General features: G+C 46.5%; 1 protein-coding gene across 1 annotated transcript in view; it reads left to right on the plus strand.

The window, feature by feature from the left end:
* Positions 1-25,476, plus strand: part of FER1L6 (fer-1 like family member 6) — a 196,272-nt gene that overhangs the window by 60,986 nt on the left and 109,810 nt on the right. The window contains exons 6-13 of the mRNA XM_002710764.6: positions 1,662-1,724; positions 5,034-5,112; positions 6,338-6,494; positions 7,046-7,232; positions 8,107-8,299; positions 9,639-9,991; positions 16,400-16,508; positions 20,594-20,777. Coding sequence (XP_002710810.4) covers positions 1,662-1,724; positions 5,034-5,112; positions 6,338-6,494; positions 7,046-7,232; positions 8,107-8,299; positions 9,639-9,991; positions 16,400-16,508; positions 20,594-20,777 — 1,325 coding nt within the window. The remainder of the gene's footprint in view (positions 1-1,661; positions 1,725-5,033; positions 5,113-6,337; positions 6,495-7,045; positions 7,233-8,106; positions 8,300-9,638; positions 9,992-16,399; positions 16,509-20,593; positions 20,778-25,476) is intronic.

Genomic DNA, 25,476 nt, shown 5'->3' on the forward strand with positions numbered 1-25,476 from the left:
ACAAGCATGCCGTGGATTGTCAGTTTCTCTTTTCTTTTTTGAGGATTTATTTATTATTTACTTAAGAGGTAGAGATACAGAGAGAGAGAGAGGTCTTCCATCTGTTGGTTCACTTCTCAAATGGCCAAGATGGCTGAGGCTGGGCTGATTTGAAGACAGGAGCCAAGAGCTTCTTCAGGGTCTCCCACGTGGGTGCAGGAGTTCAAGTGCTTGGGCCATCTTCCACTGCTTTCCCAGGTGCACTAGCAAAGAGCTGGATCAGAAGAGGAGCAGCTGGAACATGAACCGGCACCCACAGGGGATGCCTGTGCCATAGGCAGAGGCTTAGCCCACTACGCCATGGGGCCAACCTGGTAGCTTCCCTTTCTTGTTACAGTTATGTCCATCTCTAACATGGCATTCCTCCACTCTGCAGCCAAATCCAGGAGATAGTAGCTTCCCAGTCCTGTCTCCCCCACCCCTGTCAGTCTCCAAAACACACAGCCTGTGACAGACTATCACTCCAGTTTTCTACATCTTTGAATCTGCAGCTTCTCATTCGTGAAAAAGTTGATTGAAAGGTCACATGGTGAAATGTGTAGCACTTCAATCCCTTAGGTGATAACTTCAAGAGAATTAAGGTTTGGTCCTAGGTTCAACAATAACTAGCAGCAATAGGACCCTGGCCAACATCTTTTAAATTCTTTAGTCTTCACTCTTCTTATCTGTAAAATAAGAGGACTGGGCTAGATAATTTCTCCAGCTCTTAAAATTCAATCACTTTCTTAATATTAAAAAACTCCGATGTCCATAATTTCTTATTAGTCTGTCCCTGGTCACTTTTACTAATTCCGCAAGGATGTTTGAAACTGAAAAATCCTGGGAGTCTTAGATTTTTAATCAATTTCACTCTAAATTAAAATCACCCCAAGATATCCATTTTCACTTTTAATGAGAAGCACAAACGTTAAAAGAGCTGACAGTGTCCAGGTTGGCAAGGGCATGGAGAAATGGCTATTTTCATAGGCTTCTGTTGGGAGTGCCAAATGACTTAGCCCTTTTGGAAAGAAATTTCATACTCTGTATTAAAAATTCAAGTGCACATAATCCATGACCCCCAAATTCCATTTCTCATGTACATGTTAGAGGAATACTCACACATATCCTATGCAAGAATGCAGTAGGTGTTGTTTTTCTCATATTTTAAAAACTTGAAGACAACCTAAAAGACTTTCAGTAGAGGGTGGCCATTTGATGTATTGACATCACTGGTGACTACACAGCCGTGGGGTGGAGGAAGCAGATCTGGAAGCCACTCTAGGAAGAGTGTTCTTAGACGCAAGCCTGAGAATATGATGATTCTCCCCCCACCCCCAGCCTTTCTTCCTCCTCCCTCTTCCCTTCCCATTCTTATTTTTTACAGAGACCAATTTTTCAGTTAATTTTTATACTCATAAAATGAACCCTGCACTAAGTAGAGTTCACCAATTAGTATGAAGAAACAAAACCAAACAAACTAGAAAAAAAAATTGTTCCTTGACAGTCAGGGCAAAGGCTGTTCAAAATCATGTTCCCAAATCTGTTCAAATTAAATGCATGAAGTTGTATTGCTTAAACAAAATAAAATTTAAAAAAAAAGCAAGCCTGTAGCTGATGGGTGGAATGCACTTCCTGTTTTACAGTACTTTGTATTCGACTTCGTTGGGCCCCAGGTGCATCTCTTTGACAAGATCATCAAAATCTCAGTAAGTAAATCACTGCTGCTGGGAGGGATCCCAGGCCTTGGGAATGCCCTAGGACAGTTTTCCTAAGCTTAGGAATGATTAGGAGCTGGAGGGCGAGAGTGGGTTGGGGAGGTTGCAACCAACAGGAAGAACTTGAAATCCTCAGTCCGGAGGAGTCTGGGAAGGAAAACTAATTCCAGTACATCTCTGTTTCTTAGGGGCAAGCTACAAGGTACACTAAGGCTACTGTGACTTGGATTGCTTAGCCCGCTCATGTGGGGATGGGAGACAAGCCTCAGATGATGTCCTAATGAATTGCCATTTTTGGTGGTTTCCTTCTTTCTGTCAAGCAAATGTTACTGTTTCTCTCTCCTGCATGATATGTACCTAATGACAATCATCATACACCCTTTTCCATCCTAGTTGAAAATAGAGAAATGGAAACAGGAATCAGGAAGGCACTAAATAAATGCGTGTTAATGGTAATGTTGGATCAGAGTGTGAACTAGAGCATTTGGCTGTAGGGATTCTTAAAAATTGTCTCTGAGTGTAGACCCAGGGCCTACCTTTGGGGAGTTGGGTCTGCTACGTAGACCCAACCCAGCCCTTCTGGGGCAATTGCTGTCTCCACAGATTAAGCCTGAAGGTGGAGACAGAGTGAGTTACCTGGTGTCGTCAGGTGCCTTATCCATGTTTGTTCACCACATGGAGGGCAGGAATTGGCGGGGGAGAGCTCATGTTGGGGCCATACTGGTCCAAATAGGAGAGAAGCAGGCCACATGCAGTCACTGCCAACCTCACAGCTTTTAGTAAAGGGACAGAGAGCAGTGGGTGACAGGTGGGCCGTTTCTCTTAGCCATCTGAGAGGTGGCTCTTCTCCCTGGAGACGGGCGGGAGAGTGTGTGTGTGTGTGAGGCTGATGGAGTAAATGCTCTCTTCCGGATTTGAGAGGACAGAACCCCGGCTCTGTGTCAGCATAAGATGTGTGGGGAATGAGGGAGTACTTCCCTCAACAGTCACAGTTCTAACCAAACAACACAACTCATCTTGGAGATTTCCTTCCCCGTCTTTCTCTTCCTTGCCTGTGTTTGTCACCACTCACTATAATATGTGTGCATATATAATATGCCCCCCTTAGCCACGGCTGGCTGTCCGCAGAGTCCTGCCTCGTGGCCTAGGTCACGGTGAAATGATCCTCTGCTTGCCAGGAGCACTTGAAGAATGTGACTCTGGAGGAATGAGAAGTCATCAAGAGCCAATCATTCCTAATGTTAGAGTTTCAGGCATGATGACAAGTGGTGCAGAAGGTATTTTGGGACTTGGGATGTTGCCCAGGACTTATCCCAAGGCTCAGGCGACCACCTGTTTGTGCAATCAGCTCTCTAACAGGCTCCTAAGGGACTATCCACTTCGTGGTTGAACAGTTAGTTTCTCAGTTTTTAAATACTGTTTCAGAAGAGGGTCATGCCTGCGGGTTATGGGGATTGTTGGACCAAGGATCAAAGCTGGTGTTGCCCGTCTCTGGTCCTCTAGCTTGGAAGAAAATACCATGGAGTCCCTAAATGACTCTTACAGAGACAACAGATTTCAAAGGAAATCTCTCCTTGTGAGGGAAATGTTCAATACCACATTTCTGCTAGTTCCTAAACTAAAAATCAGTGTGTCCAGGATAAATTCAGTGTGAGAGAAGGCGGGAGAGAGTGTTGTCAACAGACTCGATTAGAACAGCCAGGTGGTCACACAGCTTGCTGGTGCCAAAGGCCATCTTCCCTTAACAGAGGCCCAAGGCATCCAGGACCCCACAGGCTGCTGTGAGACGTCCCAGAGTCCTGATACTCTAATACTGGACCACACCGGGGTGGCCAGTGGCTCGAGTGCTGGGTGGCTGACTTGTGAGGCCTCCTGTGTGATTGAAAGCTATTTTGGGGGCTCCTGCACTTCATCTGGGCCACAGGGACCCTCACCCTGAATGAGAGCTTGAGACAGACTTCTGCTCTTTCCGGGGCCTTTGGGAAGCCACACAAGCAGCAGCAAGCACGGCAGCTTTGGGATGAGCGTTATGTGTATGGCCTTAAATAACCCCTCTACTCAAGCCAGACTGTCCTTACTTCCCCTCAGTTCTCTAACACCCGTGGAAAATTTGGGCGAGGGAGAGGCAGTGGCAAGAGGAATGGGAAGGGCTGTCATTTCTTGAGGTCAGTGGAATTTATCGTTTCTCAGTGCCTCTGCCAAGAGCAGCTGCTTAGAAGCTGCAGACTTATTCCTGTTCATTCATCACTCAATAATTAATTCACTGAATGTTTATTGAACATCTATTATGAACCAGGCCATGCGGTGGGTGGAAGGCGGTAGGAAACTGTCCTTGATTCAAGGATTCAGAGCATCCTGTAGTCAAGAGGAAGTTCAGAGGCCATTTGGTCTCGCTTCCAACCAGTGTGGAGTCTTCCTTTACCCTCATTACAACAAGGTCTCCTGGTGCCTGGCTTGATGGTTTCTAGTAATGGGGAGGTCAGTATCGTCCTTACATTGGGCTGACAGCTCTCACCTTGTCACCTGGGAGCATGCAGGGCGGCTGCGCCTCCGCTGGGTGCTCACCTTTCCAGGTTTGGAAGACACTTGATTGACCATTTCCCTTTCTCCACACTCCCCAGTCCTCTCGTTTCTGGTCTAGGGGTTGAGCTACTCTGCTTCCGTAGCCGTTTCTCCTACTGCGAGGCTTGTAGGCCAGGCACCAGCTCTGCCTCCTTCCCTTAGGAACTCTTCAACTTGAAAGCATAAACACTGATGTGTGCTGCCATCCCCAAGCCAGACTCTCTCATGACTTCGGCCAGACCAAATATGGAGGGCGACAACTTCCTCGTTATGACTGTTACGCATGTCCAGCACATCTCCAGGCAGCACGTGATGAGATTTCTGGGAATGTTGTGAACAAACTGTTGTGGGAGTTTAGGGAAGAAAGGGGACACTTTTAACTGGAGTTGGGGTGGGGATCAGGGAGAGCTGCTTGGAGGAGGTGATGTTTGTTGTAGGCATTGAAAGATGAATGCAGTTTCAACAGGCAGAGGTGGTTCTGAAGGGTAGGCTCACCAGTCAGTGAGAATTGTCAAGGGTCCTTCAATAAAGAATTGATGGAAGCTTACCAGGAGGACGAGGTAGAGGAGACTTCCAGAGGCCTTCACAATCCAGTGACTTGATGGCAAAACTCCCTGGCCTTCATCGTGCTCCACACAAAGGTCATGGCCTCGTGTGTCTTTGATAGGTCATGAACCCATTTCACAGACTTATTCTCAAAGATAAACCAGCTGAACTCACTGCTCCATCTCTCCCCAGGTCTTTCACCACAAGCTGATAGGAAGCGTACTGATTGGCTCTTTCAAAGTAGACCTGGGGACTGTGTACAACCAACCTGGTAAGAAAGCACCACCTCCCCGTCTCTTACTCTTTTTTACCTTCTCATTCAACAACATTGAGTATTGTTCATGCAAACTTGAATGAGACATGGCTCTTGTCCTCGAGAGTTCTGTAATCTAATAATCAAATTGTCTCTCATGTCCACTCTGAGCAGTTTTTTCCCCCACCTTTGTCTTATTTAGTGCTGCGAGATGTTCAGGAAAGGGGGTGAAGTATAGACACTAAGAATATGGAGAATGGAGTCAGATTGCCTGCATTCAAATTCCACTCTGCTGTTGCCTGGCTGTGTAACCTTGGGCTAATGACTGAACTTCTCTGGGCATCTGTTTCCTCATATGTAGAAATGAGGATAAAATAGTACTCCTTCATGGGGTTGGTGGAGGATTTAAAAGGCCAGTAAGTAGATGCACAGTGATTGGTAGCAAGCCCGGCAGTGATAATGACCTGGCATGTTTGTATCAGGGTTTTCAATGAAAATTATCGTCTATAGTTTATAAAAGAGTAAAAACTCAAGGAAGCTAGGTGAGTTGTCCAAGGTCAAGAACCAATTAGTAACAGAGCCAGTAACAAATCCCTGTGTTTTTCTTTAAAGGATCCTCCCTTTAACAGTGATTCTAATTCAGGGGGCCAGGCAGTGGGCAAGACTGGGTGCAGTGACTTGCATATATTCCACTGTGGGGTCACGGAGTCTGTGGAAACAGGAGGACTCGGGATCCTCACTGAAAGAACAGTAGTTCCTCAATCCTTTGGCATTTGTTGTCAGGTAGAAATGTGAGCCTGTTATTGCCAGGTCTAACAACTTTCTAAGGATAATTCAGAAGTCTGGATTTTAAAAGTGACTGTGAATTTTTTATTCACAAAGTAGGCCAAACAAAAAGATTCATGAGCCACAGTTATGGCCTATGACCATAAGTAATGATACGCAACTTCTATGTGTCATTGATGTACCCCTATCTGGTAAAAATAGGAATCTTGACCAGGTTGATGAGCACTAGATTGAAGGTTCTCCAAATACCCATGGCAGGTTGAGTGAAAAGACAGAGAACTAGATGGGAAGAAAGGTGAGATGGAGGAAAGTTAGAGCAGGAGGCAGCACAAAGTTTGGAAATAACTGAGATGGGCAACAGAGGGAGGAAGGAGGTGGTGCCTTGGGCTATGGGAGAGTGGGGGCAGAGTCAAGAGCCCCACTGTGGAGGACATGAGCTCTCAGAATGCTTTCACAGGTCATCAGTTCTGTGACAAATGGGCACTGCTCACAGACCCTGGCGACATCAGGACTGGTACCAAGGGCTACCTGAAGTGTGACATCAGCGTGACCGGGAAAGGTGACATCTTAAAGACCAACCCGAAAATCTCCGACGCCGAGGAGCAAATAGAAAAGTGAGACAGGGCCAGACAAGAGTTTTGCTGTGTCCCAATGTGATACCTGTCTCTTTGCCCCCCTCTTCCCCTTTCCTTCTGGGTTCAAGTTCCTGGTCGTTCATCTGGGATTCTGCTCTGTCAGAGGCATCACCATGGGCCTTATTGAAAGCATAGCTGTTCTTCTGGAGGTCAGCTGCTAGGCAGAGGACAATCTGTCTTCTTTTAACAACCTGTTGTAGATCAGCTATTTCTGAGCTTATCCAATTTATCTGAACTTAGCTAAGTTTTCTTTGAGGGAGTTATACTTCCAACCACTGTTTTGTGATGTCAGAATGCTTAAATGAACCTCTTTTAGGGTGTAGAGTGGGAGACAGTGTTTATCCCATAGATCTAGGCCCTGAATCAGTTTGCATTCACTCTAGTCATACCCTTTGCTGTCATTTACAATTGAAAGAAAACTCATTTGAATGATCAATCCTAGTCTTTCTCGTGTATCCTGATGCTTCTTCTTGCTTTGGAATTGATTCTATCTTTTCTCCCTTTTATTCTGACTTTTCTTCCCCACCCAGGAATCTTTTGATCCCTCAAGGATTTCCATCAGAGAGACCCTGGGCCAGATTCTATGTGAGACTCTACAAAGCAGAAGGCTTGCCCAAAATGAACTCCAGCATCATGGCGAATGTCACCAAAGCTTTTGTGGGTGACAGCAAAGACCTCGTGGATCCGTATGTGGAGGTGTCCTTTGCTGGGCAGACGGTGAGGAGCCATTGTCACTAACACTGGCAGGGTTGGTCCAGAGCCCCACTCGTGTGTCCAGAGCATTTCTAGTAAAATAAAAAGAAATTAAAATAAAAATTTGAAAGTGACTTGAAAGCTAAAGGATGTCACTGAAGGCAATGAGTCTTGAGGCAGGGAAGTAGAGAAGGGTCACGTACTCACTCCTCATTGGAGATGATGGATAGGAGCTTTGAGTGTGTCACAGTTAGGGAACTTTTTCTCCTCTGGGTTGTTACTCAGTCCCCAGGTCCTATACAATTACCACCCCTCCTGATCTGTTCAACCATCTACCTAGGAAGTCCTTACCCAACTACTAAAGTCTGTGCATCTCTCTTCCTGATCAAGTGCCATGGAAGTGCCAGGGCTGGGGGACATAGTCAGAGCTGAAATCTGGTCAGCTGAACCTTGAAGTCTCATCTGACACACATTTGTCTCTGCTTTTAAAACATATATCTACCACTTGGCATTGGGATGCCTGGCCATCCCATCAATTTATGAGGAGGAGATTGAGGTCTAGATTGCAGAAGTGATTCCATAGGGCCATGCTTGTATAACACAGGAGCTCAGGGGCTGAAACTGGAGCAACTCTAATTCTTATCACTGGTGCTAGTTTCACCTCAATCCCATCAGCTGATTAGAACTTCCCGAGGGGAAGGGGATGACTGTCTGTGTCCTCAATCCCTGGTGTGGTGTCTAGCACAGAGTAGGTCATCAGTAATGATTGTTGGGTGCCACCGATTTGCACGGTGTTGGGGGCAGAGGGAGTAGGGGCAGTGTTTTATTTTGGGAATTTTATATTTCCAGCTGGTTTAAAGACTCTTCTTTCCTCACATCCTCCTTGTTATGTTTTTAGGGGCGAACCACTGTGCAAAAGAACTGTGCTGATCCTGTGTGGCACGAACAGGTGGTCTTCAAGGAAATGTTTCCTCCCTTATGTCGGAGAGTGAAAATACAGGTGTGGGACGAGGGCAGCATGAATGATGTGGCACTAGCAACCCATTTCATTGACCTGAAGAAAATTTCCAATGAACAGGATGGAGATAAAGGTAGAGTTTCCCGCCTTTTGCTTTGGAGCCTTTACCTTGATAGGGCTAGAGCAAGCAATATGTTTGGCACCTTCCCTGCTGCTCTGTGGTTCGTGTTTTGGTTGGGTCACAGCTGTGGATGGATATGGGCTCTGGGAGGTTTAGTACCGGTCCCAGGTCTTCCTTGGACATCACTGTGTGTCCAGTTTGGATTAGATCAGAGCTCAGCAAACTAAGATCTATAGACCAAATCTGCTGTGTCATCTTGTATGACCATAGGCCATGAGTGTTTTTTTTTTTTTTACATGTTTAAGTGATCCTCTTACCCCAGATTGCATCCCTGACCCACTGGTGGGAGTGTGAAGACAGGAAAATGGCAAGGAGGTGTGGCTGAGTGAGGCAGTGAGCAAATGGAGGCTCAGCTAACTCAGGGTGGAGGGAGGCCAGGGAAAAGAACAACCCATAAAGATAGGCTTTGATGGGCAAAATCCAACTTAGTAGGAGATAATTCTCTAAATAGCCCAACAACCCATTCCTCTTTTAAATCTCTAGGCAGTCTTTCTCTGTACTTCACAGTTGTGCTAATTGACACACACACACACATAAACATATATATACGTATATGCACAAACACAAATATACACTCAGCCTGTGCATCTGATTTCTCAACTAGACAAAGACGTTTTGGGGTAGGTGCGTGATGGAACAGTTAAGATGTCCACATCCCACATCACAGTGCCTGGGTTCAGATTCTCTATGCACTTCTGATCCAGCTTCCTGCTGATATACACACCCTGTGGAGGGGCAGGTGGTGGCTCAAGTGCGTGGATCCCTGCCACCCATGTGAGAGCCTGGGATTGAGTTCTGGGCTCCTGACTTCAGCCTGGCCCAACATGAAGGGGCATGTCTCTTTGTCTGCCTGCCTAACTCCTCTCCATGCTATTCTTTGTTCTTGCAACACAAAGCATATTTCCTTCACAGTGTTATAAGTATTTATTTGTCTAGTATTTGTTTTGGGTTTCTTCTCCAGTGGGTTGTATGCTCATCATCTAGCATACAGCCTGGTTCTTGTTAGGATTCAGTAAACATTTGATGAGTGAATAACTAGAAAAGGATATACATTGGCATTTGTTGCATTATTATAACTGTGGACAAGTGTAAATACATATGGAGAACATACTAGGGTGAAATAAAGCACAATGGCAATTGTGGCTGTCTTCCGGTAATGGGATAGCCTATAAATGTTTTCATTTGTCTTTTCTGCACATTCTATAATCTTAAAGGAATGCAATTTTCATAACAAAAAAGCCATAATGAGCTTGAAAATCAAACCATGTAATTCAACTTGGGGTCTTCCTAGGCTTTCTACCCACCTTTGGACCTGCCTGGATTAACCTGTACGGATCACCCCGGAACCACAGTCTCATGGATGACTACCAGGAGTTGAACGAAGGCTTTGGGGAGGGTGTGTCATTCAGGGGCAGAATCCTGGTAGAAATTGCTGTGGAAATCCTCTCGGGAGGGGCACAAGAGTCCAAGTTTTCCAAGGCCCTGAAGGAACTGAAGCTGTCTTCCAAGGACAAAGACTCTAAGTCTTCCAAAGGCTCAAGTAAGGACAAGGCTGACAAAACCGAAGATGGAAAACCCCAGCAGGCTTCGGATAAAACCAACTCCACCGAGGTGGAGGTGGAACCTTTTGATGTCTCCCCAGAGGTAGGTGTGAGCGCTGCTCCCCGGCACCTCACTGTGAAGTGAGCCCAGGACAGAGACAGCACCTGCCCTAGTCTCCTGAAGATGTTTGCCTATGCGTGTTTAATTCCCCTTGCAAGATTTGTACCCTGTGTTCTGGGGCTGATCTCTGTCTCTACTTGCATACACCACAGCCATCTGCTCATGATGAATTTCTTCGGAGCCCCCCCCCCCAACATGGATTCCCATGGAAACCCAAGGAGAGAGAAATAAAAGAGCTCCGAGAGAGTTGGCGGGGGTGGGTGGTGGGGTGACTGACTAAACTAAATCTGTGGACTAATTCTGTTTAGCAGTGTTAGCTGAGGGTGTGGTCTGGATTCAGATCACGTAGGAGGAGGGATATAGAGGAGGAAGGGTAAGCTACAATCTGGGATTTGAGAAATTGAGAAACCTATTTCGCTGCTCCAGACCTGTGGGAAAATCACAACTCCAGGCAGTGTTTATCCTAGCTTTTTACTCATCATCAAGCATATTGGTATTTTGCAGCTCAGTTTTATATTATGGGAAATAGATATGAGGCTCCAAGATGAGTATAGAATGTGAATATCATTTAATTTAGCCATGTTTTTTTTGTGTGTGTGTGTGTGGTTAAACAAATGAAAGAGGTTCATGTCTTGTCAGTTGCAGAGCTGGGTGAATTCCAGCTCTCAGCTTGGCTAATTCTGTTTCTGGGTGTGTTTTTCAGGGCAACAGGTAGGGAGGTAATGGCCATTCTCCCAGCACTGTCCATTCCCAGGGAATACAAGACCAAAAGGATTGGAAGAGTCACTTATTTATTTCTGGGACCTAATGAATCTAAAAAGGGGAGAGATTGGAGTACAGGGTTGGAGTTCTTGAGGTTGGTTGTATTCATGGCTCTGATGCCAATACCTCAATATGTTTCGGTTTTCTAATCAGCAAAATGAGGTGGTCATAGTCACTCTGTCTTAGGCACCTACCAGAAGCTAGGGACTGCATCCAAAGCAGTTGACAGAGGTCTTGCGCATGCATGCTAGGCAGGTGATGTATTTGTTGGTGATGTTGTCAATGTCACTGTGGTTTGCTCCCACCACCAGGGTGCAAGTAGTCAGAGATTTTCACCCTGTTGTTTATGACTGGATATTTTGGGGGCCTCCCCAACTCTCCCCTCTGAACTCACATACTGAGAAATACTCTCTGGAATTATGTGCTGGTTGGAATTGGCATTGTGTTTATGATAGTGTGTGTGTGTGTGTGTGTGTGTGTGTGTGTCTGTGTGTGTGTGAAAGAGAGAGAGAGAGGGAGAAAGAAAGAGAGAGGGAGAGGGAGAGGGAGAATTTTCATCAGAATATACGCCAGTATAGAAACCTGACTTTGGATTTAACCAGAAATTTTGGGTACTTTAGCATCCGCTGAGGCTGATATCCCCTTTATCTGTCCTGTGATAGTCTTTCTTTCTTGGGTTGTAGCTGGTTATTCTTTTCTAAAGCAGGATTGCCAAGTCAAAGGGGGCTAGGTAAAGATTTTCTTAACCCAAGTCAGTATCTTTGAAATCTTTGGCTGAGGGCACCTGAAGAAGTAAGTTGAGCAGGCCGGCGCCATGGCTCAATAGGCTAATCCTCCACCTTGCGGCGCCGGCACACCGGGTTCTAGTCCCGGTTGGGGCGCCGGATTCTGTCCCGGTTGCCCCTCTTCCAGGCCAGCTCTCTGCTATGGCCAGGGAGTGCAGTGGAGGATGGCCCAGGTGCTTGGGCCCTGCACCCCATGGGAGACCAGGAAAAGCACCTGGCTCCTGGCTCCTGCCAGGATCAGCGCGGTGCGCCGGCTGCAGCGGCGGCCATTGGAGGGTGAACCAACGGCAAAAGGAAGACCTTTCTCTCTCTGTCTCTCTCTCTCACTGTCCACTCTGCCTGTCAAAAAAAAAAAAAAATAAAAAAATAAAAAAAATAAAAAATAGAAGTAAGTTGAGCAGAAAGCAAACTCCTTAGCTTACTCCTTTGGTTACTTACATGGAACAGAAGATGCATTTATCTGAGGGCCAGGGGCCATCTTGGAAGTGGTATAGAAGGTGGTAGGAAAGGGGGAAATTCAAGCACCATTCAAACTCTTACTTCTCCTCCCTCCTGTCTACCTTGACTTCTTGTTTGTGGCCAACTTCCTGTTGGACTTATTAATTACCTAATGCTGCATAAGAAGTGACCCTAAAACCTAGCAGTTTGAAACTGCATAATTAGTTTTTGTGTAAGTAGGAACTTGGTGTTTCTGGCTAGGGAATCTCTCTTGAAGTTTCAAGGTGGTGGAAGGGGCTGTTGACTCATCTGAGAGCTTGGCTGGGGCTGGAGAGTTCGCTCTCCAGGATGGCTCTCTCACATGGCAGGCCTTGGCTCCTTGGTGGCCATGGACAGAGGCTTCAGTTTCTTACTATGTGGATCCTTCCATAGGTTGCTTGAGTATCCTCATGGCATGTAGTTGGCTTCCCCCAAACCGGGTGATTTAAGAGGGAAAAAGGCTGAAACTGTCTTTCATAACCTAGCTATGGAAGCCACACACTGACACATCTGACACATCTGCTGTGTTTTGCCTGTGAGAAATGAACCAGTTAGCCCAGCACATATACAAAGGGAGAAGAATTGGGCAGGGCTTCTACTTTGCCCACCACCTAAATAGCTCAGAGCTTGCCCTCACCAACATGGAGATGGCCTTTCTTGCCACATCATCTTTCTCAGCTCCCCGGGGTCCTCATGCTCCACTGTCTCCAGCATCAACCACGTTCTTACCGCACACGGGGACAATCAAGAGACCCCATGATACCAGTTTTCCCAACTCACCTCCCTCAGCACCATCAAAGCTTACCTCCCCTATGCCAAACTTTCCCAGAAAATAACCAATCTAAAAAGTGTGCTCATTAAAGAAATTCTATGAACACTCATCAGTATCTTCTTATTTAAATATTATCCTCAACATTGGTAATAATAAAAATGGAACCTAACTCCATAGAGTTTATGGTATAGAAAAGGAGGTAAGACACATACAATAAATAGGGAGTAGCAAGTGAAAAGTGCATTATGGAGGTACAGATGAAGCGCCACTATTTCATGTAGTGAATGAAGAGTGGCAACTGAAACTCTGGGGCTCCAAGTAAGACAGCTGGATTTAAATTGTGGCAGTGGGGTGCAGTGGTGAGTGTCTAGCTTCTGGAGAAATCCTGTATCCACTTCAATCTTGGAGCAAGTGACACTACCTCCTTAGGATTATTTCCAACAACAATACCTACTCAATAATTCTTACTGAGGATTTAATGGATTTATATGTACAAAGTGCTCAGGATAGAATCTGAGAGCTCAATAAATATATTTCAGAATAAATAAATAAATAAATTTCAGAATCTGAAAGCTCAATAAATAATAGTCATATTTAGTAACTTTGGATGAATATCTTAATCTTTCACTGGACTGCAGTGTCCTCATCTGTAGGTGGGTATATTAAAAACCCCTCCCTTCTAATGGAGGTTTAAGAAATGTTACATAAGATAACATACAGGTAAAACTATTTTTAAAATGATTTTCTATGTATTTGAGAGTCAGGCATATAACAGAGAGAGAGAGAGAGAGAGAGAGAGAGTGGGAGAGAGAGAGAGAGAGACTGGTGCTGTGGTGTAGCAGATAAAACCGCTACCTGCAGTGCTTGCATCCCAAATAGACGCTGGTTCGAGATCCAGGTGCTCCACTTCTGATCCAGCTCTCTGCTATGGTCTGGGAAAGCACTAGAAGACGGTACAAGTCCTTGAGCCCCTGCACCCACGTGGGAGACCTGGAAGAAGCTCCTGGCTCCTGGCCCAGCTCTAGCCATTGCAGTCAACTGGGAGTGAACCAGCAGATGGAAGACCTCTCTCCCTCTCTCTCTCTGCCTCTCCTCTCTCTGTGTAACTCTGACTTTCAAATAAATAAATAAATAAATCTTTTAAGAAAGAGAGAGAGAGAGATCTCCTATTCACTGGTTCATTCCTCAAATGCCTACAATGGCTGGGGCTGCAGCCAAGAGCCACAAGTACAATCTGGGTCTTCCAGTAGATGACCCTCAGTTACTTGAGCCATCACTGCTGCCTCCCAAGGTCTACATTGTGTTGTTGTTGTTGGTGGTGGTGGTTGGATGGGAGAGGGGAGCTGAGTCAGGAGCCAGAGCTAGGAATCAAACCCAGGCACTCCAGCTTAGAACATGGTTGTCTTAACCGTGAGGGTAAAATTTTAATACCACCTGTGGCACATAAGAAGAGTTCAGCAAGAATTAGTGATCATCGTTTTCCCAGCTTGGGGATCTAAGCATGCTTCCAGACAGGAGAGGCATTTTGAGTTAGACTTGGAAGAATGGGGCCAGCGCCATGGCTCACTTGGTTAATCCTCCGCCTGGGTGCCAGCATCCCATATGGGCACCAGGTTCTAGTCCTGGTTGCCCCTTTTCCAGGCCAGCTCTCTACTGTGGGCCAGGAGTGCAGTGGAGGATGGCCCAAGTGCTTGGGCCCTGCACCCCATGGGAGACCAGGATAAGTACCTGGCTCCTGGCTTCGGATTGGCCTAACTGCGGCTGTAGCAGCCATTTGTGAGGTGAACCAATGGAAGGAAGACCTTTCTCTTTCTCTCTGTCCTCTCTATCTGTCAAATAAATTAAAAAAAAAAGACTTGGAAAAGTGTGTAGGCTTCAGATATCAATTCTAACCTGCTGAATACCTATCAGGACATGACTGCCATTTAGGAGGTTTACATGTGTAGATGCTCCACATGGGCGATACCATTTCTGTCTCTCTCCTCCCCATAGGCCCAATTGTGATGTTTGTTTCACAGAGAAGGGATATGACACCACAGAGTAGACTTGATTTGCCCAAAGTCAACCAGCCAGGAAGTGTCTGATCTGGGATTTGAAGACAAGGCTGTCTGGCCGTGGATCCTGCCATACCCCTTACAGGTGACATGGCCTCCATTTCCTCCAGGTCTCCTAGTGGTTTTCAACCTCCTCCCAGAGAGTAAACTCAGCCTGAGGAAGGTGAGATAAGAGGCTGGCTTACAGCCAGTGTAGAGGACACCACAGGTGTGTGCTCTGTGACTAAGATCCAGTGCTGAGCCCCAACCCTGTATGAGAATTCTTAGTCAATAGAAATAGTTCCTGGGAAATGCCAACACCACAGGAGACCTTGTGTGGAGGAAGAGGTCTCCTTTCACTTAATGAGGTGGCTTTCCAGCCAGACACAATGCTGGGATCTTCACTGAATGTGTTGTTGATTCCTGGGGCCACAGCTGCTTTCTTGGAATCATTTCATTGCTACTTCTGCAGTTTAATCAATCCAACCACAAAACCAGGAAGCAGAGACTGTATGGTTCTAGTTGACTTGGCCCCTTTTCTCAGTCATGTGAGGCTGTGTCACTGTGACCCAGAGAGAACTGCTCCCTGATGCCTGTTCTGTGTTGATCTTGGTCTTTTGCAAAGAATTGTGTTGTACCTTGTGATGGTGCCTGTCTTGTGAACTGTCATAATCCAGTCTTCCAGACTGTGGGCTTGTTACAAAACAGCCTTGTTGGGGACCACATCTTAAGTCTTGGCTGAGTTTAGCTGTATGACCTGGAAATATTTGTTAAGCTCTTGGACTCTTACTTTATTCAGATGACAAAGGGAGGTTGGGGGGGGGCACTTGTGATTCTGGTACCAATGTATCCTTGCAGATGCAACCAACAGAGCATAAAGTCCACCCTGGATGTATTTGAATGGCTAATGCTTGTGCCTAGAGCCCCCACCCCTTTTGTCTGGTCTTGCCTGTTATTTCAGGAAGCAAAATCTGAGTTGGGTTAGCACTAAAGCATTGGGTTAACACATGCTGGAGTTCCAAGAACACTGCATCTATGAATACTTGAGAAGGTTACTGGACAGCCTCAAGCTTCACTTTCCTCAATTTCATCATCTTTAAAAGGAGAATGATCGAAATCTTGACCTCTTAAGCTCATTAGGAAGAACAAATAACGTAATGTTCATTATCAGTCTGTGTAAGCTGCAAAGTTGGAAAGGTTTCACTTGTGACTCTGAGTGTTTTGAGTTTCTAAAAGCCTGATTCTGGAAGGTCATCCCAAGGCTGTGTTTCCCCAACAGCATCTTAGAAAAACGCACATTTGGAGCTTACTCTTGTAGGATACAAGGGGATTTTATTTTAAGGTGGAATCTCAGAAGGCAGCCTGCATCATTTGTCATAAGTGGCTGAATTTGGGGCTGCAATTTGAAGACCACGACTGATGCATGTCTGATCAGTGCCCTCTCGGGCTGGAGCAGACTCAGAGGCCTGTAAATTATGCGGGAGCGGCTCAACAGCACTAAATCAGCCGCCTGGCAAGAAAAATGGCCGGTTACATCTAGCAATTTTATTCCTTTCTACAGATCGTCCCAGAAAAATATGAAGAGTTTTTACTCTTTGGAGCATTTTTTGAAGCTACCATGATTGACCGGAAGATTGGAGATAAGCCCGTCAGCTTTGAGGTTTCTATTGGTAAGTGCTGATGACCCCGGAGCATGGACTTAGGGCCTAGTTCTTGAATAAATGAACTAGTGCCTTATATGACAGCATTCTGGTGGAAGCATGAACTCAGAAAGAAAGGTACAATTCCTTATTCACCCTAGAGTCACCATATAAGGGACATATTTGTTTCCATATGTTAAAATAGCAAGTAAGGATATAGGTTTATAATCAGGCTGATTGGGTTTGCTATATCTGGCCCTATTACCTTGGGCTCATTTCATTTCCCTGGGTCTCAGTTTCTTAATCTATAAAATGGGAATAATAATAACTCCTCAGAGTTGTTGTGGGGTTATTGAGTTAGTACATATAAGCACCACACATTTAGTGGATGCTATTGTTCTAATGTCCAGCAGTCTTCCTAGGCTGTCGTACAGCTGGAAAAGCCACTCCCAGAAGGAATATTCCATCCGAGAAGGTATTGATTCACATCCAGGCAGTTCTCCTCCTACCTATCAGAATGAACTAGAGACAGACTGCAGTGCTTCCAAGCCAGGCAGCTGGGAGCCTGACAGAGTCCATGTCTGCATGTCCAGAGGCTGGGAGACACCTTCTGGGAGCATATGTCTTCATAGGGAAGGCAAGGGCACCTCAGAGGACTGGCTCCGAGAAGAGAGCTTTGGAGCAGAGAGAGACCTGGGAGCTGGCTTCAGGCCTTTAATGCTGGAGAAAAGGAAGAGGAGGCTCATGGTGTGGGGCTCCCGGATAGGATCAAGGATATGGACAGATGTGAAAAATGGGATGATTGGGGTCTGTCCAAGGAATAAGTTACCAGTAGGCAGAGAAGTCTCTTAGTGGAGCGGGTTCATAGGGAGGCAGTGAGCTCTGCATATGAGGGTGCCTCCAGCTTTGCAGGTCTACTGCAACATCCCACTCCCAGACCCAGTCTCCATCCAGCTCCTCCCATGTTTCCCTGCTGTCTTCTCTGTAACTCATGGAGACATGCCATCCTTTCTCTGTCCCCTTCCTGTCCCACCTCCTTCTTCTTGCATCTCAGACTATGTGGCTCTTCCCTTCAGTCACTTTCCTCCCAGTTGCCTCATTCTCTTTGCTATGAAAACCCAACCCTTGGCCCACCCACCTATCTTCCTTATCAGAGCCCATGCTCTGACTTCCTGATTGTTGTATCACAGTTCAATGGTTTGGCCATAATAGGTGTCCAGAGAAGCTGAATAAGAACACTGTTAACAAACCTGGTGACTGTTGGAAAGAGGACTCAAGCAAGGCCTGCTAACTTAGATCTCTTCCTCTGTCTAGGGTTCCATTGCCTATGCTTCTCTCAGGCCCTAAACTAATGAGGAAGGGAGAAAGGAAGGAGACAATGAGTTGTAATGAGACTGGGGACTCTTGCGGGTGTAGCAACACATCAAGGTCATTAACTCATCAGATATATATCCAGGCCCTGTGTTTGTGCCATGACCAGTAGTGGGAAATAGAGACACAAAAACTGGTAACTTTCTGTTCCAAGACCTTTGCAGACAATGAAGTAAATTATGTGAAAACAAGATGTTAGAGGAGTGATACAATTTTGCATGTGAAACTAGGGTCCTATTTGGGTTATGTTCTCAGGATAAATCCTGCTGGAGTGGGCATTGTGGTGCAGTGGGTTAAGTTGATGCCTGCAGCCCTGGGAAACCATATCAAAGTGATGTTTCATATCCTGGCTGCTCTGCTTCTGATCCTGCTCCCTGCTAACACACCTAGGAAAGTAGTGGAAGGGGACCCAAGTGCTTGGGTTCCTACCATCCATATAGGAGACCTGGATGGAATTCTGGGCTTCTGGCTTCAGCCTGGACCAGCCCTGGGCACTGTGATTTTATTTATTTATTTATTTTATACCCAATAGGGTGGGTGTTATGGTGTAGCAGGTTAAGCTGCCACCTGGGACACCCACACCCACCATACCCTGGGCATATGGGGAGTGATCCAGCTGATGGAATATTCTCTCTCTATGTCTCTTCCTCTCTCTCTCTCAATTGCTTTACCTTTCAAAGTAAACAAATGAATCTTTCTAAAAGGAAAGGAATCCTGCAAAGATGATTGTACAAGCGAGACTTTGGAAGCCTGCTCTTGGGAGAAATGGGTGTCAGAAGCGTGGGACATGTCTTCTAGGGCAGGGAGACTAGCCATAGCCCTTCCCTGTGGGGAGCTCTGCAGTATGAGTGGTGCCAACTTGGGCCCACCTTGAGGCCAGGGGGTGGGACTCTTAGATCCCCACATGAGCAGTGAGTGGCTTCAGACTCAGGCAGGAGGCCTTGGATTCGTCCAGGGAAAGGCAGTCACCATCAGCGGAAGGCAGTTCTCCAGGGGAACTGCACTCATCTCAGCATCTAGGGGTGGGTGCCCCTTCCTGGGAAGGTGGATCTGGGTGAGGCACCAACAGCATCTACTACAGAGATCCAGAGCCTGCTGGGGAGGAGAGGAGGGCTGGGGAAGCAGGAGTCAGGAAGGCCTCCTGAGTAAGGGGCTTGGTGAGCCCAGGCTTTGGATCCCAGAGCTTTCTTGATTTAACCAAGTCCATCAGCTTTCTATGCCTCGCTTTAAGGCTCTTTCCAAAAAGGGTTAAAGTTCGTCTAAAATTTTTTAAGCATTGAAACCAGATTGTAAAATGGAAAGATTAGTGACACCATTATTACTGAAGAGGATATCTTTTTTAAAAATATATTTATTGGGGGGCCGGTGCCATGGCACATGGTTAATCCTCTGCCTGCAGCGCTGGCATCCCATATGGGTGATGGTTCTAGTCCCAGCTGCTCCTCTTCCAATCCAGCTCTCTGCTCTGGCCTGGGAAGGCAGTAGAAGATGGCTCAACTGCTTGGGCCCCCGCACCCACATGGGAGACCAGGAAGAAGCACCTGGCTCCTGGTTTCGGATCAGCATAACTCCGGCTGTTGCAGCCAGTTGGGGAGTGAACCAATGGAAGGAAGACCTTTCTCTCTGTCTCTCCCTCTCACTGTAACTCTACTCTCAAATAAATAAATAATAAAATCTTTGCCTGGTGCCGCGGCTCAATAGGCTAATTCTCTGCCTGCGGAGCTGGCACCCTGGGGTTCTAGTCCCGGTTGGGGTGCCGGATTCTGTCCTGGTTGCTCCTCTTCCAGTCCAGCTCTCTGCTGTGTCCCGGGAAGGCAGTGGAGGATGGCCCAGGTCCTTGGGCCCTGCACCCGCATGGGAGACCAGGAGGAAGCATCTGGCTCCTGGCTTTGGATCGGCACAGCGCACCGGCCACAACACTCCAGCTGTATCAGCCTCTTGGGGGGTGAACAAATGGAAAAAGGAAGACCTTTCTCTCTGTCTCTCTCACTGTCTAACTCTGCCTGTCAAAATAAATAAATCAATAAAATCTTTAAGAAATTTATTTATGGAGTGGCAGGGAGAGGAAGAGGGAGAGACACAGAGAGAAAGCAAGATGTGTTCTCTCTGCTGGCTCACTCTCCACATGTTCACAATAGCCAGAACCAGGCCTGGTTGAAGCCAGGAGCCTGGAACTCCATCCTCGTCTCCCACTTGAGTGACAGAAACCCAAGTAGTCGAGTCATCATCTGCTACCTCCCAGGGTGTGCATTAGCAGGAAACTGGGTCTGAAGCAGAGGTGGGACTTGACCTCAAGTCCCCTAATATGGGATGTGGGTGTTCTAGGTGGCATCTTAACCTGCTGCACCACAACACCCGCCCTCATGATATTTTATTGGGTATAAAAGAGCATGCTACAAAGTAACATCTCTACAAAGATCCTTTAACAATATGTCTATGAAAAGTTTTGTTAGGATATAGACTAAAATGTTAAAAAAAATATGACTGAGTTTTGTTACTGCCAGCAACTCTTCCCTTTTCTGCTTGTGCCTTCTAACTTGTAATTTGTGTAGTTTTGACAGAAGAGGAAATGGATGGGAATTACGTCTCCTTGTCATTGTCTTCTTTGTTTTGACCGTTGCTCTTTCTACCCCGTCCTGAGATCTTATTCCTTGCCTCGGAGGACATGAACTTGGATTCCTTACACCAAGCTGGCTGTTCTACTCACTGACACCTGGTCTCTCCTTTTGCTGCTGTCTCTGCAGGAAATTTCGGAAATGTGATGGATGGAGGGTCCCATCATGGGAGCAAGAAGAAATCAGCTGAGTCAGCGGAAGAAGACAGCCTCCCACTGCTGCACGAGAAGGAAGGGGATGCAGCCCATGAGGCCACCATCCCTGTAGCCTCCACCACCCACCCAGAGAAGCCTCTGGTGACAGAAGGGAACAGGTAGGACACAGCAGGGGAGAACGGCCGAGGTTTCTCATGGATTTTTGTCCAACTTCTGGACTATTTCCATTTTCACCTAGAATCAGAAACATAATTTTTTATTTCAGTTATGGGAGCAAGGTATGGAAAGGGCAATGTGTAGGCACCACATAAATCCTTAGCAACTGACACCTCTCACAGTGACACACTGGGTGAATCACTTAAGGGCAGAGCAGTGATGATGATGATGATGATATCTGAAGGCCTCTTTGTTCTATAACTGAACCATAACAAAGAAGCAAAGTCAGACTTAAAATTCGATTCAAACTCCTCTAACAGTTACCATATTCGTCTGAGTTCTGTGCTATTATGTAAAATCCACTGGGTAAGGTTATTGACTACATCATTTCTGATCTTTTTTTTTTTTTACCACAATCATTTGCAAACTGAAGAAATCAAACCACAGTGGTCAGACACCAGAAAAGACCATTTCAGAAAACAGTAGGGGCATCTACAAGATCTCCGCTAATTCATGCAAATGTTGAACATGCAGAGAAATAACGTTATAGAATTCCCATGAAAGAAAGTGGTACCAGACACCAGTGAAGCGGTTTGCAAGAAGAGGGAGTCCCATGCAGTGAGTCTTCTGTGCCCAGTCTTGTGCTAGCAGTGTTGGATCTCATAATAGTGTGTGGCTCTCCCCATTTGTGTGTGGGGAGATTGAAGCCCAGAGATGGTTCAGGGTCCTGACAGGGCCACCTTGCTCTGTTCTTCAATCTCTGCTCGTCATGTCTAGACACACTCTCTGACTGTATCTTGGCACACTGACCTGGTGCCTACTGACTACTACTGGGGTAACCAGGACTGCCAAGTCTACCTATTCCCTAGGCACCCTCTTCCTGAGTGGCAGATCCAAACGCCTCCACTAGGTATATCTGAAATAATTCATTAAGATCATTGTCTTCACAGACAGCTCTCCATTTCCCCAACTTTCCTGTTTCATAGGTTGAGTCCTCCAGGCCACAAACTAGAAGGTTGTCAATTATTCTCTTTTTCTTCCCTAATCACATCCACTCAATGGTGGAGTAACATCAATTCTAGTTCTTAAGTACTTTCCATATCGATTGCCATCTTTGATTCTGGCCATTAGCATCTTTGGTCTGGAGGGTCTTCAGACACCTCCTGTGTGGCTTGATCTTCAAGACACTGGCTGACCTAGCTGAACCAGTTACTTCCTTGATTTGCATCATTCATTGACTTCCTGTGGCTTTCAGGATTAATTTCAGAAGCCAGAGTCTGTGGGTTTGACTTCAGTCTCTCTTTTTCTACCATCATCTTCACTCACTCACTCACTCCCCAAACTCTACCTTTCCTTCAGTCGTGCAATGCCTGCCACTGGTAGGTTCTCAAATGTAGCCTGCTGTTTGCTGCCTCTGGGCCTCATGAACTCACTCTTCACCATGCCTGGAGATCAGCCTTCCCCTCAGAACTGCTAGCCCTTGATTTTCAAGACTAAACCCAATCTGGATCCCAAGACTAGGTTTTCACTCATAGACTCTCTTTCATCAAGCACAAATCACAGTGGAGTTTGATGGTTGTACTTTGATGGTTGTGCTTGGCTGTCTTCCCTATTAGACTGTGAGCATTTGGGAAGCAGAGACTTAAGAGAGTTAATCAGAGTGTCTTAACTTGCTTTTATAGCTGATCATCTCTGTGCCTGGCACATAAGTACTCATAACTGTTTTTGCATGAGGGATTACCATAACTGGGCTGGGCTCAGGGCGCTATGGGAACAGTGACACTGGGTGGTGACCAACCACACTGAAGAGAAGGAAATAGTTAGGAAAGGTCACAGAAAGGGTGACATCTTGAAGGATGTCTTAAAGACAGAGAGGGAAGGTTTGGGCCAAAGTAGGGTGGAGTAGGTTCAAGTAGTCTTAGCTATCTGACTTCTTGTTTTAACCATATCCTACATTTTCTATGTCCTTAGGCTATTTCCCTCTCCCATGGGCCACTTTTTTGAGGTCTTTTTTTTTTTTAAAGATTTACTTTTATTCTTGACAGACAGAGTTACAAAGAGAGTTAGAGAGAGAGAGAGAGAGAGAGAGAGGTCTTCCATCCGCTGGTTCACTCCCCAAGTGGTCACAATGGCCAGAGCTGAGCCGATTCAATTCGAAGGCAGGAGCCAGGAGCTCCTGAGTCCTCTGAGTCCCCCTCAGGGGTGCAGGGGCCCAAGAACTTGGGCCATCTTCTACTGCTTTCCCAGGCCACAGCGGAGAGCTGGACCAGAAAAGGAGCCGCTGGGACCAGAACTGGTGCCCAAATGGGATGCTGGCACTTCAAGCCAGGGCTTTAACCCATTGCACCACAGTGCTGTTCCCATGAGGTCTTTTGTTGTTGTTGTTGGGGGTGGCTCTCTGGAAGTCATAATTGATCATCTGTCCTTCACACACACCTAAAAGTCCAATTTTCTTTTCCTTTAACTCAATTCTCAAAACTGAGGACATCAACCAGTCAATCCTATAACTAGGCCTGCAGCTCTGGGAGACTTTTCTGAGACTACTCAGAGGTGGTCTGTGTCAACCTTATTGGATTATCCGTTGTTGGCTGTTGGTGGGGGTTTCAGCATACATAGTAGGGGAAGGGTTTAGAAGGCGCCGTGAGGTCTCAAGCTATCCTTGCTTGGAGTTCATATTAATGTTGGCTAGTTGGATCAAGGAAGTCAAAGTAAATCACGCTGTCATTTTTTGAATGTTTGTATTTCTATATGTTTTCATTCGTTGTATTGAACCTCTGTCCATACGGCATTAATCCCAGGAGGCCATAGCTAAATCAAAAGATTCTATGAAGCCGGCGCCGTGGCTCAATAGGCTAATCCTCCACCTTGCGGCGCCGGCACACCGGGTTCTAGTCCCGGTTGGGGAGCCGGATTCTGTCCCGGTTGCCCCTCTTCCAGGCCAGCTCTCTGCTATGGCCAGGGAGTGCAGTGGAGGATGGCCCAGGTGCTTGGGCCCTGCACCCCATGGGAGACCAGGAAAAGCACCTGGATCCTGGCTCCTGCCATCGGATCAGCGCGGTGCGCCGGCTGCAGCGGCGGCCATTGGAGGGTGAACCAACGGCAAAGGAAGACCTTTCTCTCTCTGTCTCTCTCTCTCACTGTCCACTCTGCCTGTCAAAAAAAAAAAAAAAAAGATTCTATGAATATAGTAGACCCCATCACACATGTATCTGCACACACACACACATAATTTATTTGTTGCCTCCAGTAAAATACCACTTTGTATTTCTCCTGGGCTTCCCAGTTTACAAAACATGTGCAGTCACATGCAAGTAACGTCCTGGGCTGGATCTCAGGCATGAGGTTGGCACAAATGACATCCAGTGACAGGTGATCATCTGATTCTCATCATAGGATTCCAGGCCTACCCCTGCCCAGAGTCACAAGGCTGGTTCTGTGTCAGGGCAGCCATTCAAACTGGCAGTCTTCTCTCTGCACTGGCAACAAGGCACCCTCCCATCTGCTGCCCTCCATCTGCACTGCAGTTTGCCTAAGAGGCCATGGCATCCTGGTCCATGTAAACCCAGCAAGGCCAGGAGGAAGACCTGAGGAGCAGAGAGACAGGGACCTTACACATCATTAGCACAAAGTGATCCAAACCGAAGAAACTTGGGACCCAGTACAACATGGAGTAGGAATTTATTTCGTTGCAGAGTTCTCAGTGCAATAATTTAAAAAGAAGTAAAATAAGAGAGCAGCTTTGTTTCCGTCCTTTTGTTTGTTCTTCTGCTGTAATAACAACCACAGTTTCTGCCAAGAACGCATTTGGCTTCTCTTCTGAGAGGACACCTGCTGGTTTATTATCTGCAGAACAGGCCAGGGGCACCTTTGCTAATTTAATTGTTTCCTTTAAAAGAAATCTGGGATGGAGAGCTAAAGGAGCAACATTTCCACTCTCTGGGGTTGAGGTTCTCACCGCTTGCCTCTCCCTCCCGCCACCCTCTTGCCCCCAACCCCACCTCTCTAGGTGTGTTTCTCCAAACACTGTTTATCAGGGCCACCTGCCCCACCACACCCAATTCCAAGCACTTTGCTTCTGCCTTCCTTCCCCATTTCTCTTCACACAGTCCCGTTTGTGAGAAAATTACAAGGGGGTTGGGGAAAACTTAGTCAACAAAAGAGCTATCATGTGGCAAAGAACTTCTTCAACTCTGCCATCTTACCTCTTCCACCTTACCTGCCTCCCCATTCATCACCTTCCTCCTTGGGAATAGGCGATGATGAGTTCCTTCTTACCCGTCTTCTGTCTTACCTTTTATACTGTCTTTTTCTCACCAGTATCTGAGCATACCCAGTTGTTACCGTCCAACATTCCCTGTGGCTCCACATCTTCCCCTTTCAGCTGCTTCCCTAACCCTTTTCTCCCTTCTTGGCCAGGTAAGTCACCTGCATGATTAGCACCAATTCTGGCAACATGTGGAAGAAGGGAGGGAGGATGAAGGAAGGAGGGGTAAAAGGATGAATGGATGCAAGGATAGATAGATAAATGGAAGAATGGATGTATGGAAAAAAGGGAGGGAGGAATACATTTACATGTGTTATCTCAGTTGATCTCTACATGGTACCTGGCATACAGACACTTAAAAAAAGTTATTGTCCTTTGGGGCTGATGTGACACAGCAGGTTGAGCCACCACCTGCATTGCCAGCATCCCATATGAGC

Source organism: Oryctolagus cuniculus, chromosome 6, assembly GCF_051225735.1.
Source record: "Oryctolagus cuniculus isolate XC-2025 breed Fujian yellow rabbit chromosome 6, ASM5122573v1, whole genome shotgun sequence".
NCBI classification, from domain to species: domain Eukaryota; kingdom Metazoa; phylum Chordata; class Mammalia; order Lagomorpha; family Leporidae; genus Oryctolagus; species Oryctolagus cuniculus.